The 18,965-nt window shown below is 39.6% G+C and overlaps 1 protein-coding gene across 6 annotated transcripts in view; it reads left to right on the forward strand.

Annotated features, from left to right (window-relative positions):
• Nucleotides 1-901: 901 nt before the first annotated feature.
• LOC138693084 (zinc finger protein 235-like) overlaps nucleotides 902-18,965 on the forward strand; it is a 35,886-nt gene continuing 17,822 nt past the window's right edge. For 2 of the 6 annotated variants that reach the window (XM_069816684.1, XM_069816678.1), the window contains exons 1-3: nucleotides 2,417-2,535; nucleotides 8,722-8,804; nucleotides 18,216-18,320. In XM_069816684.1, coding sequence (XP_069672785.1) covers nucleotides 8,727-8,804; nucleotides 18,216-18,320 — 183 coding nt within the window. In that variant the 5' untranslated portion in view covers nucleotides 2,417-2,535; nucleotides 8,722-8,726. Of the gene's footprint in view, nucleotides 1,211-2,416; nucleotides 2,536-7,268; nucleotides 7,578-8,721; nucleotides 8,805-18,215; nucleotides 18,321-18,965 lie in introns of those variants that run through there. The other 4 variants (XM_069816679.1, XM_069816680.1, XM_069816682.1 and 1 more) reach the window with 4 other exon arrangements.

Here is an 18,965-nt window from a genome sequence, read left to right on the forward strand (position 1 = left end):
ACACATTACACTAAATAAAATTGAGCACCGATACGCATTAAAGTAATATATTTCACTCAGCTCCGTATACTCAAATAGAAAAGCCCGCCCCATCGATTGACGTCACACATTCTGCATTACGGCCTGGTCTAGATCACGATGGCAGTGGCACAGCGGGTCTCCCTGTAATATCCCTCTGGTTTGGGTGATTCCCGCTGATATTGTGACAGTGTCATTTACCTTAATGGTGTTTTGGGCTAGGATGTTGTGGATCAAGGTTGCTGTGTGCTCATCTAGTCCTGCTATTTTCCTCAATTTTTGCGGAAGTATGAGTCTGCTTACGCTGTCGAACGCTTTTGTATAGTCGATGAAGATGGTGTAGTACTTCTGCTTTGGCATTCTAAGTGCATCGTGGATGTCCGTTAACAGGCATTCTACCGCTTGCAAACATGAGCGACCTCTCCTAAATCCAAACTATTGCTCAGGTATTTGCGCGTGCCCTATCTCCGTGATTCTCTTTGTTAGTATGGTCGTCAATAGTTTGAAAGCGTTGTGCTCTAGGGCTATTTCTCTATAGGAGTTGGGGTTGTCAGTGGCTCCTTTGCTTTTATATAGCATCTTGATGTGTGATAACCTCCAAGGGTCTGGTATGTCTCCCGTTTCCAAGCACCGGTTGAAGAGGGAATCCCGTGCTCCGGCTAGTACATGATAGGAGTCTATAATGTGTTCGTTCACAATCCCGTCTGGTCCCGTGATATTTTAACATACGGTGTTTCCTTCATTGTAGTATAGAGCTCAGTGGTATTTTGGAGCAAAATTGGATAATTTCAGGATTATATATGGGTAATTTCATTAACGAGCATTGGCGACACTGGGCCACGGTATAAAGAAGATTGGGCTCAAAGAGTTTGGGCAGGCAACGTCTGTAGTCAGACATCTCGAAAATATATTTCTGGCGCGTTTATGTTGAAAGTTGCTAGAGGTTGTTAAATATGCTTTGTTTAGGGTTATGTAGATGTCTTTGTGCTTTGAATTAACCAGTGACAAATGAATATTGTGTGGTGGTTTATAAAATGATTATAAAAATGCCGTAGGGCTACTATTTTGTTCCGGGTTGTAGATCGGAATACAGTAGAAATAGTGTAACAAGATATTTCTTTTCATCTCTCAAAGAAAATAAGAGTTTGGGAAATGGGCCAGAGCGATTCCGCGGAAAAATAGACAGCTTTCGGTAAGTTACAGTATTTGTGTTACGCATTTTTCCGAATAATTATTATAAAATCAAACTGTTTTATTATAAAAAGTCATAAGACAGAAATACCGCGAGTGCATTGAAAATTACAACCAGCAGATGGGCTTCACATTTTCCCAATTTACCGAAATGATGAAATATATGAAAATAAACGTTACGAAGTGGTAATATTCGATGAAGTCAAACTCAGATAATAAATTCAATTTAATAATTAAAGTGGACGAATTTATTGATTTCGGATATTTCACGACTGATGTCCAAAAGAAATAATTAACAAATCTTGCATTAGTATTTATGTTTATGACATTTATGCAAGATTTGATTCAACCAATTGCTATTTACGCTAGCAGAAACGCTACTCCAAGTGATATTCTCACTAAAATTCTTATACATGTTATACTACAATAATTAGAAGCAGGCAACTAATCATCATGAGTAATTTAATTCATTTATAGGAACGTTAAATATCATTCAACTCTTTATTTACTAACATTTTGAAGGTTTTTTCTGTCTTTGAATTCGCAACTTGTTACGAAAAGATTATTTAAATACTGAACTTATAATTGCTTTCACAACGCTTCAGATCCCATTGTATTTTCTGTTACGAATGTTCATAATAGTACTACCTGATAGAAGACTATTAATTATGAATAATGGACTATAAAGGTATTTCTTAAGTTACGAATAGCCGCGTTTAATAGAAGAAATTTACTTTTAAAGAGAACTACAGAGGAGTTTTTTTTTACAAATTAAACAGTTTAGTCATGAATTGAATGGAATAATTGCGAAAATCGTTAAAATAAATCTTTCAGCTCAGCGGACTGCCGCGTGTCTCTGAGTACAGCTGAGGGGGAGGGGAAGGTAAGGAGTATAGGTCGTGCTTGTTAGAGTTATTGCAATAGCCGTGATGTTGCAAATGTTTCATAGAAACACAACGATTTCGTCTAAAATGGTGAATGTCAGAGAAAAAACTTATTAGATTTTTTAAATCTCTCCTCATGATCTACTACCAGTTTCATTTTGGTGCAGCGGTTACCTTTCATTCTGTATATTGAGAGAGAGAGAGAGAGAGAGAGAGAGAGAGAGGTATGGCAACACTGCCACTGATAGAGGACCCAAAAAAACTAGATTTAGTGGGTAAACCACCGTGTTGTCAACGCTGTTTCAGTGAAACTATGGTATTCCTTTTTCCATTTTTCAAGTAGACAGCATGATCTAATTGCAGTGACATACACTCCGGGATCAATAGGGTTATACGTACTAGCCCTTTTCGTAACTCGTATTCCACATTGTGTACATACGAGGTAAGTTATAGGCAAATATAAATAACCTATATTCGCACGGTGAATTACAACCGTGAGTTTGGAAATGTAGAATTCGTTAAGTTTCAAATTAATTGAAGTCTTTTTTGTTGTTATTGTTCAGCCAACTATCCGAAGACAAATTTGACCGTCTTAGGTGACACCAATAAGGCATCACTCATGAAGCAACTAAGCCTAGAGATAATAGAATAGAGCGGCCAGTTCCTTTTCCTCTCAATTGCATACATCGCTGACTAGTATTACACTAATAAACTTTCAGATGTATACAAACAATTTTTTCTTATGTCTCTTAATTATTAGATCCTCGAACTGCCTTCGTGGTCTGGTGGTCAGTATGCTGGCTCCCAGATCTGGAGGTATCGGGTTCGATTCTCGGGCTCAGTTCTAGGGGAGTTTTCCTTGAGGAAGAAAACTTCCTTGGGTGTAGAGTGTTTAGAAATTTGTATGAATGCGAGTGGGGTTGCAAGTGTCCCGGGTTATTAGTTAACCAGTCTTAAAATAAAAATAGAGTATATCAGAACTGTTGCTGGCTGTTTCAACATCACAGTCTTGTCAAAGTAACATCATCAATGAGCACGATCATTAACACTAAGAGAAATAATACGTTTGTTCCAGCAAACAATTCAGAACGCAATCCGAACTAGTACCGAACTTGAATAATTTCCAGGAAAAGGTTGTTCCGGGACTGGGTATCGATGCCAGGACCTTTGGTTGAGCACACCAACGCTTTACCGACTGAGCTACCAACGAACTTCAACCGACACCATGAAGTTCAGTTTGTACTCGGTCCCGGAACAATTTTTCCCTTGATATTATTCAAGTCTGCTTCACAGGGAGCTTTACCTGAAAGCTAGATTTGCATAATACCGAACTTCTTTCGAAGCATGCGCCATTTGTGTACGGTATCAGAACTATTTCGGGATTTTACGCTGTCGGAACGTTTCTTGAACTGTTCTTTCATGCCGTTCGGAGTTTCTTCTCTTATTAAAATCACTAGCCGTACCCGTGTGCTCCGCTGCACCTGTTAGAAATAAATATAAAGTAATTACATAATTAAAATAGGACATTTGGTCCAGGGAACATTCGTGTTTGATAGAAGGATAAATCGTTTAATATGTTACTTAATTTAAATTGCATCCAAGTAATTAAAATACGATCATTTTGGTCCAGAGACACTCATTTGGTGCAATGACAATTCCTTTAACATGTTTCTTAATTGTTATTACATGCAACCATAGTTTAATGAAGATTGACATCATTTAGATTTAATGTGTATATTTTATTTTACTTGTTATAGGTTTCCATTGAATTATGGTAATAACTTAATTTTAACCCTTGTTTTCTACGTTTTCAGTAAATGGCGCTTGGCCCACTATGGTTCTGAACCCTTGAAATTATATTATATTATATCAGAAGTTACTGTAATAACATTATAGCATTATGTCCATCTAGAGAAACTACACTTTCCAATGGTGAAATAATAATCAATTATACAAATCAGTTAATTTAGCTTCCGATATTACTTCATACAAACAAAGAAACATTCTCTGTAGGCTATCTTTCATAGCTTTCGATTGTTGCTGTCCAAGGCCCCTTATAGACGAAGTCATTTGTTTTTTAATTCATTGCACGGCCTTAGATGGCAGTTATTTTAATTTTAAAACCCATTTATCTCATTAAATATCAGTCCTATCAAAATTTTTCAAGGAATAAAACTTATCGGACATTATTTTTAAAGGAACTTTTGTTATGTAACATTTTTCACAAAAATCAATAATAAGCGAGATATTTCGATTTATTTAATTCAGGCCCCATTATAACCCTCATTTTAAATAATGTAATTTGAATGCCATGTAGCCTAAAATCTAAGTTACAACGAAATTAATTTATATTCCAATTTTCATCGAAATCCGTTCAGCCATTATCGCGTGAAAAGGTAACAAACATACAGACAGACAGACAGACAGACATACAAACAAAAATTTCAAAACAGCAATTTTCGGTTTCAGGGTGGTTAATTATATATGTTAGGACCCATTATTTTTGGAAAATCGAAAATTACCAGAAAAATTTCGGCTACAGATTTATTATTAGTATAGATATTCATCTTCCGAACTTAATTCGTCATAAAATGTATCATTATCACTTTCCAAATCACTCGTGATCGACTATTTTTTATTTTAACCTGCGTAGCCTCGAAGCATTTTAACCATAACTTCAGAGTAAACCATCTGCGTATGCGCCACAATTGAGAATTCCCAGTTCTGCCTTTCAATGAGAACCAATTTCATTTGTTCCTAACGAGTTCTGAAGCACGTTGGAACAACTGGGAGTTCAGTATCGGTTCGGAACCAGTTCTAGTCTTGTTGGAACGCACATTGAGCTACTGTGCATGAAGAGGCAGTTCAGAATCGATTCCGAACCGTGCTGAAACAAACCTATTATATCGTATATCAACTGGCCACCCTCCTCCATCATCTCCTGGCTTAGTTTTCTGATGAGTGGTGCCTTATTGGTGTCATTTATGAGGTTCAGCCCTGTGTTCGGACAGTTGACTAAACAGCACACAGTCTTACTATTACATTTTAATTGTAGCCTGCTTGCCGTTAGAGATTATAGGATTCGAACAAAGTACTTCTGCTCTGAACATCTATGCCTTTATTACCAAATCTGTACAAGCAGTTGAAAAAATGAAATTTTAGCATTGCATATTAGGACACTACATTAAACCATAGTTGACTGTAGTAGGTTAGAATAACATACCAAGCTTCTGTTTAACAATAGAAAAAGGAAAGGGGGAAAACAAGGATTACAGCCAAATCACCTGACATCGAACACAAGACGCATGCGTACTGTATCAGTTGCTGCACGGGTCAGATGACACACAGAATTAGTGCGTAGTAAGGTTAGTTTTACCGTGCCATGATATTAACCCTCGAAGTCCGACATTTAACTAGGTACTAATCCAAGCCAAGCTAACCTAATCGTTTGTACAAGGCAAAATATTGCTTTCTTACATGAATTTGTTTACTCTAGTAGCATTCAGTGTCACCTTCATCTAACCCATGTTAAGGTGCATCCTCACTGTTCAACTTTTCTTTGAACGTTATGCATTGAAGCAATGAATGCAAAATAGATAGTTATGTTTAAGCGTAAAGACTTCCAATAACAATAAAAATTGTAACTAGATTTGAGGATAAACTTTAGTGACACACGGACATAATAGTTTTGTTCGTGTGTCACGTGTTTTTCTTATAGAATTTGTACATAAATCGAATTGTTGTTCGTATAAGAAGTTGATTGTTATGTGATGTGTCTCACTTTTACATTTATGAAAATTAAAAATTGAAATGGCTTTGAAGAAACATAAACAACTGTCCATTTAAGCGTTACACACGAACTCTCAATCTTTCTGTGTAATAGTTGTAATCAAGCACGAAATAATCGTATTAAGGTTTCTATGCTTTATAGTTATTAACAAAGGTCAACACTTCATTATTAATTCAATTTAACATACAGAAGTAATGATTTATTTGCCTTAAATGTGCATTCACATATGTCATTTCTAATAGATAATTTCGCGCTCTTAAACCACAGACTTCATTGTGCTTTTTCTCGCACATATGTGTTGTTACACAATTAGTATTGTCAGATTAAAAAAAATTCGGGTCATAACGAAAAACAATTACATATTACAAGCAGAGATTCGTGAGATTTTTCTTTTCGTGAAAATGTTGCATTTTCATGAAATGACCCTAATCTTAATATTTTCAGTTACACTAATTTGAAGTTGTTTGTAAAATATTATTCTTTAGTTTTAAGGATAAAAGGATATTATAGATCGAGAATGAATTATTCAGAAGTATCTTTCTTTGATCAGCTAGTATTTTGAAGCTAAAAATGTGTTGTGAAATTCATAGTTGCTTGGTACAATTTTTTTTATATTTTTAACTACAAAATTACATTTTTCTTACGCATTTATCAGAATAATCGTTATAAATCACGCCACTTTTGTAAATTCTTTAAAGCTGTAGCTGCATTAGGATACATAATTAAACTGTGAGGAATCAAGTTCCTAAAGTCGTAAGATTTGTAACAGTTTTTGTGTTAAATGCGTAAGAATGATGTAATTTTTAGTTAAAAATTGAAAAACAAAATCTGTACAAAGCAGTTAACAATACATTTTTATGTTCAGAATACTAGCCAACTAAAGAAATTATACTTCTGAATAGTTCATTCTCTATTTGCAATAATCTTTTTATTCTTAAGACTAAATAGAACATTTACTAAATATATTATTGGTCCTACAGAATAATATCTGTTATAATGACAATATTTGAGGAGAAAAATTCGCTCCGGCGCCGGGGATCGAACCCGGGTCCTTGGTTCTACATACCAAGCACTCTGACCACTGAGCTACGCCGAATTCAATCCACAGCATCGGATCGAACTCTCCTCCTAAAGTGTTGTTTCCCTTTTGTGGCCTGACTGCAATTTGGGCTTATACGTTGATGTATATTCGGCGTAGCTCAGCAGAGCGTGTGTTTATTCAGGATTCATGTGGGCCTGTGTTAACTCAGTGAGCTCGTGAAATTCGAAGACGGTTTCAAGAACGATTCTCGAGTGTAGATGCTCGAGATCGTAAAACAGGCCATAACCTCTATCATAAATTTCAGGAAACTGGAAATGTCCAGCTAAGAAACCAAAAAAGCAGTGTAGAGTTTTCACCGAAGAAAGGTTACATGACATTCGTAATCGTTTAGAAAATTCTCCTAGAAAATGTCTTCATCGTCTTGTACAACAAGTAGGATTTTCATATGGGTCTGTGCAAAAGGCTACTAAATTATTGCATTTCAAGCCATATAAAATAACTGTGGCACATGTTCTTCAGCCAGGTGACCCCGTACATAAGCGCACATTTTGTGAGTGGATTCTGGAAAATGTGATGAGTAATTTCTTAAAGAGATGCGAAAAATGTGTGGAGAATGATGGCTGGCAGTTTCAACACCTCGTTTGATGATTTGGTAAGCAATTAGCATGTTAAATTTGTGTATTGTTCTGTGGGAAATGCGTGGGAAATGCGTGTTATTATTCGGTTGAGAAGCTCTTATCATGCAGTCTGCTGTCCGAAAATCTGAAAGTTAGAATTTATAAAACAGTTATATTACTGGTTCTTCTGTATGGTTGTGAAACTTGGACTCTCACTCTGAGAGAGGAACATAGGTTAAGGGTGTTTGAGAATAAGGTGCTTAGGAAAATATTTGGGGCTAAGCGGGATGAAGCTACAGGAGAATGGAGAAAGTTACACAACGCAGAACTGCACGCAGTGTATTCTTCACCTAACATAATTAGGAACTTAAAATCCAGACGTTTGAGTTGGGCAGGGCATGTAGCACGTATGGGCGAATCCAGAAATGCATATAGAGTGTTAGTTGGGAGACCAGAGAGAAAAAGACCTTTAGGGAGGCCGAGACGTAGATAATATTAAAATGGATTTGAGGGAGGTGGGGTGTGATGATAGAGACTGGATTAATCTTGCACAGGATAGGGACCGATAGCGGGCTTATGTGAGGGCGGCAATGAACCTTCGGGTTCCTTAAAAGCCATTTGTAAGTAAGTAAGTATTGTTCTATGGTTGGTTTGTTTTATTGTTTTACTGTCCTAATCACCAAGACCGTTAATGGACAGCGTGCTCGCCCATAGGCAAAACACTTCGGTGGAAAGCAAAACTGATCGCACTGCTACCTACTGCTTACAAAGAAATTAGTAAACATATTTCCTGAATTATTAATAACATGCCAATGGGGCCCGGTAATGAAATTACTCACCCAAAATCCGACTTCAGTAACATACAAGACTTTGTTTCCAAGCAGCTAATAATGAAAGCACTTTTGCAATCACATTAAACTTCAATTCTCCAGCTTAAATTGTAAGGTAAATCAATTATCTCTAGAGCCAACTAGGTTATCTTTCAAGTGAGAAAACATGCAAATGTTCAGTCTTTTGACTTATTTTAATGTAAAATGTATTCATGGTTATCTTTGCCCTTCAGCTAGTAAAGAACTGTTGATGTAGGTATGGTACACATATAAATCAGTGTATGTGTATGACTTGTCCAGTAGCTCATGTTCTGCAAATGAAAGTCAGTTTCTTACTCGCCTCTTTCAGGTGTGATGGAATCCGAGGTCGACCCCTTGGCCATACAAACAAGTGATTACACTGACGTAGAAGACAAGAAGCCTTTATCTGAGGTGTGTTTAAAGTATTTGCTAACTCTTTCCTATATAGACATTTTATAACAGTACACCATTTGACAGAAAAGTGTACATCCCCCAATTTAAATTCAGTCATCTTAATCGGACTGAAGAAAACTAAGCCTGAAGTTACTTGTCTTGTTTGTCATCAGATCACATATTGTATGTGTCCTTTACATATACACTGACCAGTAAAAACAAAAAACATCGCTTGGAAAATTAAAATTAAATTCAGTTTCGAGCTCAGTTACATAGTAATTATAAAGTTGATCGTTTTTGCAGCAATGTAGAATTTAGTTCTTAAACTTTCTAGAACATGCGCTGCTGAATATTACTGTTTTCCCTCCGCTTTCTTTTGCAACAGTGGTTTTCTTAAAATTATTGAGTCTACTGTGATTATAGCGTGTCAGGCAATTACGAAAATTTTTAGACATTCTATTGGTGAATTGATTCTCTTTCTTTTTGTTAATTCAATAACATCATTTTTACAGTTGAACCCTGTAATTTTACCACTGAATTTCACTCAAAAGATGCCTTTAAACCCTGAATTTGTTGCAAGGGCAGTCGCCTTAATTGATGGTGGCTGGAGCCTCTGTTATGCCATCATGCAAGCACCATGCAGCACAGTTTAAGAAGCTGTGAAAGCTTCAGAGAAACTCAGAGCTACGCTGGAAGACCTGGATCACGCAGAAAATGCAAAACTTCGAGCTGTGATGACCGATTTATGTCAGTCGAAAACAACTGCAGTGGAAGTCCGAAATCGACTGCAGCATGTGCGGGTGTCAGCATGAGTGAAAGGATGTTCAGAGACTATTAGGAGGATCCAACCTACAATCGCACTGACCTGCTAAAGACCAGAATTGATCATGCAGCATCATATCATCCGACTTCACTTCACTTGTCAGCACTCAGAATGGACGATTGAAACAAAATATTGTTTTCTAACGAGTCCAGGTTCTCACTGAGAGGTCCAGATGATAGGCAGAGGGTGTGGAGACGACCTGAAGAGCAGTACGCAGAGTGCACATTCTTTAGAACACCTTTCGGCGGAGGTTCCATAACAGTGTGGGTTGGCACTTCCTCTGAGTCTTGTACGGAACTGGTGTTCACCGAGGATGGAAATCAGAATGCTCACCATTACATTGAGGAAATTCTCACTCTCCATGTTGTACCATATGCTCCACTTACTGGCGCGAGTTCATTTTTATGCATAATAATGCACGCTGCGTATCAGAGTATCTTGGCTTGGCCAGCACGCAGCCCTGACCTAAACTTCATTGAACACGAATGAGTTATGTTGCGTAGGCGCATCCGATGTCGGGTTCGTGCTCCAGAGAACTACTTCAACTGCATGCAGCACTCCAGGAGGAATGGGTTAGTATTCCACAAAAGAACATCCATGCCGTGAATGTCGAATGGCGCTGTAATTAGGACCAGAGGTGTCTGCATATGTTTCACGTGAGATATGAATTCTGTAATTTTGGTAGACCATAGCTTTCCCTTTAGTTAAGTTTAGTAAACTGTAATGGTGGTGTAAAATTTGGTTCAAGTAAGGGATTGCAGAACGCTTACGTGTATTTCCTAAAAAATTGTGTAAAGTTAGTGTTAACTGTGTTATGCTTGGTATAAAAAAATTACAAAAGCATATAAATTAAATTCCACATTGTTGCCAAAACGATCAGCTTTATAATTGAGCTTGAAACTTAATTTTATTTTAATTTTCCAAGTGATTGTTTTATTTATTTATTTATTTTTTTTTGCAGATCGGTGTACATTTCTCCTACTTGATTCGGGCTCTTGAATAAAAGTGTCGTCTAGCCTACAATAAGCTTTACTCTGTGTTTCTTTTAAATCCATGTAAATATTAATTTCATTATGTATGAAGTTTCCGATAAGCACGATGATCCAAATTAAGAAAAGACTACTCTAACAACATGTCATCGAAGTGATCACGTGAACCATTGTTAACATATGTATTTTATCTATTTTATCTTTAAGTTGTGTTTTTATGTAATTTACCAACAGCATCAATGATGTTCATGAATGTTCCAACTCCACAGTCAAGCAGACCTATTTAAATGTAACAGGCATTTGCATTTGAAAATGGTACACACGTACTGAAAACGTTAATGCTATAAATGTAATACTAGATAAGCACAGACTGTTTAATTTATTCAATATACTTAAAAATACATGTAAATATTGTTTTTTATTTTCGCATTTGAAATATATGGCTTTTAAACTGAAATATCTTTTTAAGTAACTATCTGTTGAATACTCATTGTGTAGCAGATGTAGATAGATAGATAGATAGTGAAATTTGAAGGGCGCGTCAGCATCAATGGCTATTTGCACCCATGCCTATTGTTTTTCTTTTTGTGTGGTGAAATTACATTATTGTATAACTAAAAATTCACACTGACTAAAAACTTTGACACATTAAAACACACTAATATTGGACGGACAAGGTGACTCCTGATATAAAATAACATTAAAACGAACACGTAGTAGTCCCAAGACAATGTGAGACAATCATAAAATATAAAACAAACACTGCTACAAGAAATATGTGGCAATGTTTTATAACAACAATCATTAAAAATCGGATGTATAAGGTCCGAGTAATAAGGTGTATTAAAAGAAATGTAACTAAAATAATCTCCAGATGTAAAGGGTCTCGAGAAGAGATAACAATGGGCTAAAAGGACATTAAAACTTAGATCACCTTGTCGAGTTCCGTGTTACGTAAATACCTCAACACTGCGTTGACACAATTAAAATCATTGCCAAGAGCGTCACGTAACGTTGGACGTATTGCATACTGGCGTCGAGGCAAATCATATTTGCGACAGTGGAGTAAAAAATGTTCCACCGTAAGAAGGGCATGACAAGTGTCACATTCCGGTGGAGGTTCGCCAGACAATAGGTGACCATGTGTCAAACGACAGTGACCAATCCTCAAGCGAGTAAGTATAACTTCATCTCGCCGTGACGCTCTTGATGACGAATCCCATTCTCGAACTGTATTTTTAATTGGTCGTAGTTTGTTACTCGCTTGTGCAGACCATTTTTCTTCCCAATCTCTCCGAATACAGTTCCTTATGTAAGTCACTACATCTTGCCACCTCTCTCGCCAGTATACCAGTGTGCCATTAAGAGCAGCGTCTCTGGCTCCAGCGTCTGCTGTCTCATTACCAGGAATTCCAACATGGCCTGGGATCCACACCACTCCAACATCGGAGCCCGACGATAGGAGTGAGTGGAGGAGAACCTGGGTTTGTACAATGAGAGAATCATCGCAATAATATGATTGCAGAGACTGGATTGCATTCAAAGAGTCGGAGCAGATTAGAAATCTACCCCGAGGTTGTCGAATTAAAAATAACAAAGCTCTGTAAATAGCATAAAGTTCGGCAGTAAAAACACTGGTATACAAACTCAGTTTATATTTATGAACCTGCCCGTCGACAACGAAGGAGCAACCCACACGATCATTCACCCGGGATCCGTCAGTATAAATTATACTATTATAAGGAAGCTGAGATAAAATTTCGTAAAAGCGTTGTCTATAAATAAAATTGGGTGTAAAATTCTTAAGAGACTGGCTCAAACTTAAGTCGAATTTTGGACGATTCATAATCCATGGTGGTGTAGGCGGGTATTCTATTACCTTTATATTCGGCAGCCTAATGTCCAGCTCTGAGAGTCCCTCCCGGAAACGGACGCCAGCTGGACGAGGTCGCCGTGGATCCCGTCTGTATCGGAAATCTAAAGCCATGGAATGAAAATGTTTGTATGTGTTGTGCTCAGGTTGGGCTCGGAGCTTTACCCCATAGGAACACAACAACATATTACGTCTCTGATACAGTGATGGTTCCCCAGACTCGCAGTAGAGGCTCTCTATCCGACTCGTTCGGAAAGCCCCTGTTGCAAGCCTTACACCCTGATGATGGATGGGATCTAACATTTTCAGTTTCGACTTATTTGCCGAGCCATAAATAAAACTACCATAATCCAATTTTGAGCGTACAACAGCACGATAGATACGTAAAAGAGTTTTGCGGTCTGCACCCCAATGTACCCCTGACAGAATGCGTAAGATATTCAAAGATTTTTCACAGCGCCGCCTTAAATCCCGTATGTGTGCCTCCCAACTTAATTTAGAATCAAATATTAAGCCCAGAAATTTTGCAGTGTCTGTATAGTGTAACTCTACTCCGTTGAGACGTAACTCCGGGTGTGGGTGAAGTCCTCGGGAGTTAACAAAGTGGATGCATTGCGTCTTTGCAGTAGAGAATTTGAACCCATTGCATATAGCCCATTCAGACAAAGTGTTGATGGCTAGCTGCAGTTGTCTCCCAATGGATGGGAGATATCGTGAGCTGTAATACAAACTAAAGTCGTCAACATAAAGAAGAGGTGTTACGTGAGGACTTATGTTAGCAGCTATACCATTAATCGCAATGGAGAACAAAAGAACACTCAGTACAGACCCCTGCGGAACGCCATTTTCCTGTAAATGTTCACTGGAAAGTGTGGTACCTATTCGTACACGGAAATACCTCTCTGCCAAAAAATTGGCCAGAAAAGTAGGTAGACTTCCCCTTAGACCCCAGTTGTGGATAGTGCGTAGGATCCCATAATGCCATGTTGTGTCGTAAGCTTTCTCAAGATCAAAGAAGATTGCTACCAAGTGCTCCTTCTTGAGGAAGGCGTCTCTAATGGCTCCTTCCAGCCGAACAAGGTGATCTGCGGTTGATCGGCGCTTACGAAAACCACACTGGATCTTAGACAAGAGGTTTTCTGATTCCAGGAACCACATTAGGCGATTACTAACCATTCTCTCCATAACTTTACACACGCAGCTGGTGAGACAGATAGGCCTGTAACTATTAGGTAGGGATGGGTCCTTTCCTGGTTTCTGCACAGGAACTACAATGGCTTTATGCCATTGAGATGGAAAGGATTTTTCTGTCCAGATTCTATTATATAAAGAGAGAACATATATCTTCCCAGCTGGTGGTAAATTTCGGAGCATTTGATTATGAATATTATCTGGGCCAGGAGATGTGTCAGGGGATTTGTCTAGTGCTGACTGTAATTCCTGTAACGTGAACGGAGTATTATAGTTTTCTGTGTTATCAGATATAAACGAGATGTCATTTCGTTCTGCAGCCTCTTTAATTCTTAAAAATCTAGGTTCATAGTGGACTGAGCTACTGATATGCATGAATGATGTAACAAGGAGCTCAGCCATATCCAAATGATTGGTTATCATATTGCCATTATGTACTAGACCCGGAATAGCAGAATTACGTCTTCCCATTATCCTACGGACTTTTCCCCATACGGTTGTGGCTGGGACATTCTTTTTCAGTGAAGAGACATATTTCGTCCAGGACACCTTCTTAGCTTCGCAAATGGTGCGGCGAGCTTTGGCACGGAAGCGTTTGAATTGGATGAAGTTCTCTTCCGTTGGATGCCTCTGAAAGAGTCATAGAGCTCGTTTACGGGCCAGGATAGCGTCTCTACACCCCTCTGTCCACCAAGGTACAGGGACACGTCTTTGTGTTGATGAGGAACGAGGTACATGTAGTTCTGCTGCCCGTATGATATTTGTACAGAAGTGCTCTATGATTAAGTCGACATCGTCATTTTCATTGTCATTAAACGAAAGGGACTCGGCAAATCCAGTCCAATCCGCCTTTTTTATAACCCAGTTAGGCCAGCGCGACTCCGTGGGACATGATACAGAGAGACGAAGTCGGATAGGAAAATGGTCACTTCCATGGAGATCATCCATGACTGACCACTCCATGTGCGCCGACAGAACTGGGCTACAAATGGACAGATCTATCATGGAGTAGGTGCCGTGGGCGAGAGAAAGATGTGTGGCTGCTCCTGTATTAAGAGTAATGAGATTAAGACGATTACAAATCTCCACTATTACATGCCCTCTGTCATTGTCATTCATCGAACCCCAGCGGTGATGGGAGGCATTAAAATCTCCCACCAAGAGAAATGGGGCGGGGAGCTGATCTACTAAAAACTGTAATTCACGTATCGTTAATTCGAAGTCGGGTGGTAGATATACGCAAGCTATTGTAAATTCTATGGTAGGCAGGTGTATTCGGATTACTATATTCTGAATGGTGCTTTGAATGTTAATTGGAGAGGACATGATACTATTTTTCACCAAGATAGCACATCCTCCATTGGCCCTGACTCCAGCCAGGTGATCGTGCCGGTGAACCCTGTAACCACGAATGGATAGGGAATGTTCAGGCCGAAGGTGTGTCTCTTGGAGACATAGAATAGCGGGTTCTTCATCATAGATTAGCTGCTGTAATTCTGCATATCGGCTGCGAACTCCATTCACATTCCACTGAATTATGTCGTTACGCATCAAAAATTTTTAGATCATGGTGGTTTCACGGGAGATTTTCTCTTTTTCTTATCACCAGAGCTGCATTGTCTCGACTGCTTATTTCGCTGCTGTGGGGATTCACTTTCTGACCTTCGTTCTCCCGACCTGGAGCGAGAGCGGGGCGTCTCGTCTGATCAGGGACTTCGACGACGTGGTTTTCTCTCCGCCGTGGAACCGGTAGATTTTGTCGTCGGTACACTGGTCTTTGGACTGTATGGTCTGATAGTAAGCCCACAGCTATCATCATCAGGCTCTGCTGTTTGAGTGGCAGCATCGACATAAGTTTGAGTAGATATTTCTACTCTCTGACGGGTGTCGTCCAGAGGTGGCGTTTGCGTGGAGGCATCACATCCCTTAAGACCTTTATGGACTACTGACGCATATGTTGTGGTCGACGTTTTCTTCTAGTCGTCATAATACCGCTTACGTGCTTCGAAAAATGTTATGTTATCTCTGACACGAAGTTCTTGGATATCCTTCTCTTCTATGTATCTCGGACATTCTTTAGAACTAGAAGCGTGGTCCCCATTGCAATTTACACAGTGCACACTGTGAGGACACGGGGAATCCCCATGATCGCCCTCACCGCACTTTGCACACACGATGTTATTTGTACATCTCTGTTGTGTATGACCGAATCGCTGGCACCGGAAGCACGCATAGGATTCGGTACATATGCACGAACAGGGACACGCTCGTAGCCTATGAGAATGAACTCCGGGAGAGATGAGACTTCGAAGGTCAAGAATATGGTCCGAAGTGGAACAGTCTGTCCATCCCGCTTACCTAAAAGACGGTAGGCCTTGGAAACAGACTGCTCCGCCAGCTCCAGTTGGATTTCTTCATCGGACAGACCTTCTAATGAGCTCGTAGTAATCACTCCTCTCGTGGTGTTGAGAGAAGAGTGACGCTCAACTTTAATGGGATAAGAACCAAGTAACTTTGCTTTCAGAAGGGTCTCACTTTGCTTAGGACTTAAAGTTTCAACCAGAAGACTTCCATTTCGAAGGCGAGTAGCATTTCTAACCTTACCAATCATTGCGTCGAGAGCGCGTTTAATATAGAAGGGACTGACATTTTTCATCGTCTTTTCATTCCCGTCAATAGTTAGACTCACAAATCTCGGAGGCGGCATTTTCACTGTAATTTTATCCGGGTCCAAATCCATGTCGTCATTCAATTGAACTTTTTATTTCTTCGGTAATGAAGAGGGAGGAGGAGAGCGCGAGGACATTTTGAACTGGCCCCCCCTACGGAACCGTCGGCGTCAGCCTGCCACCGGGGGGGGCGAAAGAAAAAGACACCAAGATATTCTTCGCCGTCTGTGCCGGCCGTGGGGACCCCCCCACAGCCCGATCCCAAGCAACCCACTTCACGCAAGTTACCCTGCAAACTGGTCATTACATACCTAACGGCAAGTTCTGCACCAGAGGCGTGTCGCAGTTTTATGCCCCTACCACGGGAATAACCGCCCGTGGCTCCCCACTCTACACTGAACACAACCGCCAGACTACTGCGGCTAACTCCGACCTACCCTCCCAAAGCCGGAGCAATCCGAGAGCGCACGCAGCTTCAGGGGACTTGTGGTTGATTACACTGCGACACCCATCAGTCAGCGGTAACACGTCGGAGCGACATATCCGTCCCGGCGAGCGGAGTCGGTCACCGGGACGCCTAAATCGCCCCGGGCCCCCTGGGGGGGCTCTACGTGAGTGTACTTGACCTCTGGTCCGGGTTCGGCACCTAAACTTGCATATAGGGGCAGTATGAAGGGTCCACTATTGCTTCGTTGCTGGGCGCCCTGTCGGGCCACACAAGTTGGAAGTCGCGCTCGAAACCGTGGGACAGGACCACGGAGATAGTAAAGATCCCCGCTGGTGAGACGGGAGTTATAAACCTAAGAACCTTAATCTAATAATGAATATAATGAACTAGAAGAGGAAGAATAATGTAGCCTCACCAGGCATTAACAAATCCCGTCGTGGTGGCGGACGTGGCGAAAACTAACAGCGGGGATGGAGAGGTGAATATGGCTGTGAAGATGTGGTGGGCGTTCCGCATGCAATGGCGGCCGGCGGAGAGAAATAGAGTGATCAAAAAGACGAGAGAGCGAAAAGATTTGGTTGGTGATAACACGAAAAATGATCGAAAAGAAGAGCACGAGGGCCACCATTGCATCCCCCGGTCACCAACTTGGAGGAACCCACCTCGACCGGGTAGCAGATGTAGTTTCGGTTTTACTTTGTGGATATATCAGTGTTGGTGAGCACATAAGCCAGCTGCTGCTGAAACTGAACATTCCTTATACCATTGTCAATATGGTCGCTTGAATTGTAATGTTTCAAATATCAAATTTTGAAGAACTGAAGTGGAGCATAATGAATCCAGATCTCGGCATGCGCACACACACTTCAGGCCTTGTATGCCAATTTTTCCTTCCTGTCTTCTTTGATTTTTTTCCCGTAATTTCTTGCCTATGCTGCACATAGCCAAGCATTTGTATGCAGAATCATAGTGCATGCTGTTACACAATGAAAATTAAACATAACGTAAGCGTAAACTTAAAAATGTAAACATTACGGTAAAATCAAGAGCATTCACGATGGGAACATAAACATAACCACAAAGATACTTGGTAACCATGGAAACATAACAACGACGCCATTTCCTCACATTCTGTCGTATACTTCAGCGCTCCACGACTGTGTTCTGTTTGCAAATCACGTAAGCATAAGCATGAAAGTTTGGAGTTTAAACTTTCATGTTAACGTCTTACGTTAATGTTTATGTCAATGCTTATGTGAATCATTGTGAATGATCCCATTTGATAACCTGGCCGCAAACTTCTGTGTTCATGTTACGGTTATGTTTAATTCTCATTGTGAATGGACCTTTACTCTTGAATCATGTTTAAAACAGTAATTGTAAATTGATATTGTGTTCTCTAAGAAGTGAATTTATTAAATCTGTATTCAATTCAGGTAAAGAAGGAATGCGTGGACCAGAGATATTATCTTGCATCAGAGCTGACATTAGATGATAATCAGCTGCCAATTAATTTCGCCTTTGTGAAGTATGAAGCTGAGGTGAGTGGAGCTTTATTGTGTACTAGCTTCTCTTCTTGCAAGTCTTAAATTGTGTCCTTTTCGTCCCTGACACCATCTCTATGCAGCTCTTCCACAGTGCTTGTTGCCATATGAGAGAGCCATTTAAGGGGGCCACTCAACTATATTTTGGAACTTTTTTCCTATTTGATCGATCCTGGGCCAGGTCGATGGCATTTAAGTGTGCTTAAATGTGACAGGCTCATGTCAGTAGATTTACTGGCATGTAAAAGAACTCCTGCGGGACAAAATTCCGGCACATCCGGCGACGCTGATATAACCTCTGCAGTTGCGAGCGTCGTTAAATAAAACATAACGTTTTAACAACCAATCTTTTCTAAATTTGGAGAAAAAGTTTAATATACACATGGAAAGTAACATGCAAAATCTCAGCTCATTAGATCCAATACTTTTCAAAATAAAAAAAAATTTCAATTTTTAATCAATCATTAATTGAAATATCACTTTTAATTATCATTTTTTATTTTTTGACTTTGTGCATTTGACTGTGACTTCTCAATGAGTAGGGGAAGAATTCTGCTTATTGATTTAGTTCTGTCACGTAAATTAGTGTAGAAATTTAATTTTTCATTTCTATGACACTTTTTCTCCAATTTTTAAGTTGAG

This window comes from Periplaneta americana, chromosome 17 (genome assembly GCF_040183065.1).
Source record: "Periplaneta americana isolate PAMFEO1 chromosome 17, P.americana_PAMFEO1_priV1, whole genome shotgun sequence".
NCBI lineage: Eukaryota > Metazoa > Arthropoda > Insecta > Blattodea > Blattidae > Periplaneta > Periplaneta americana.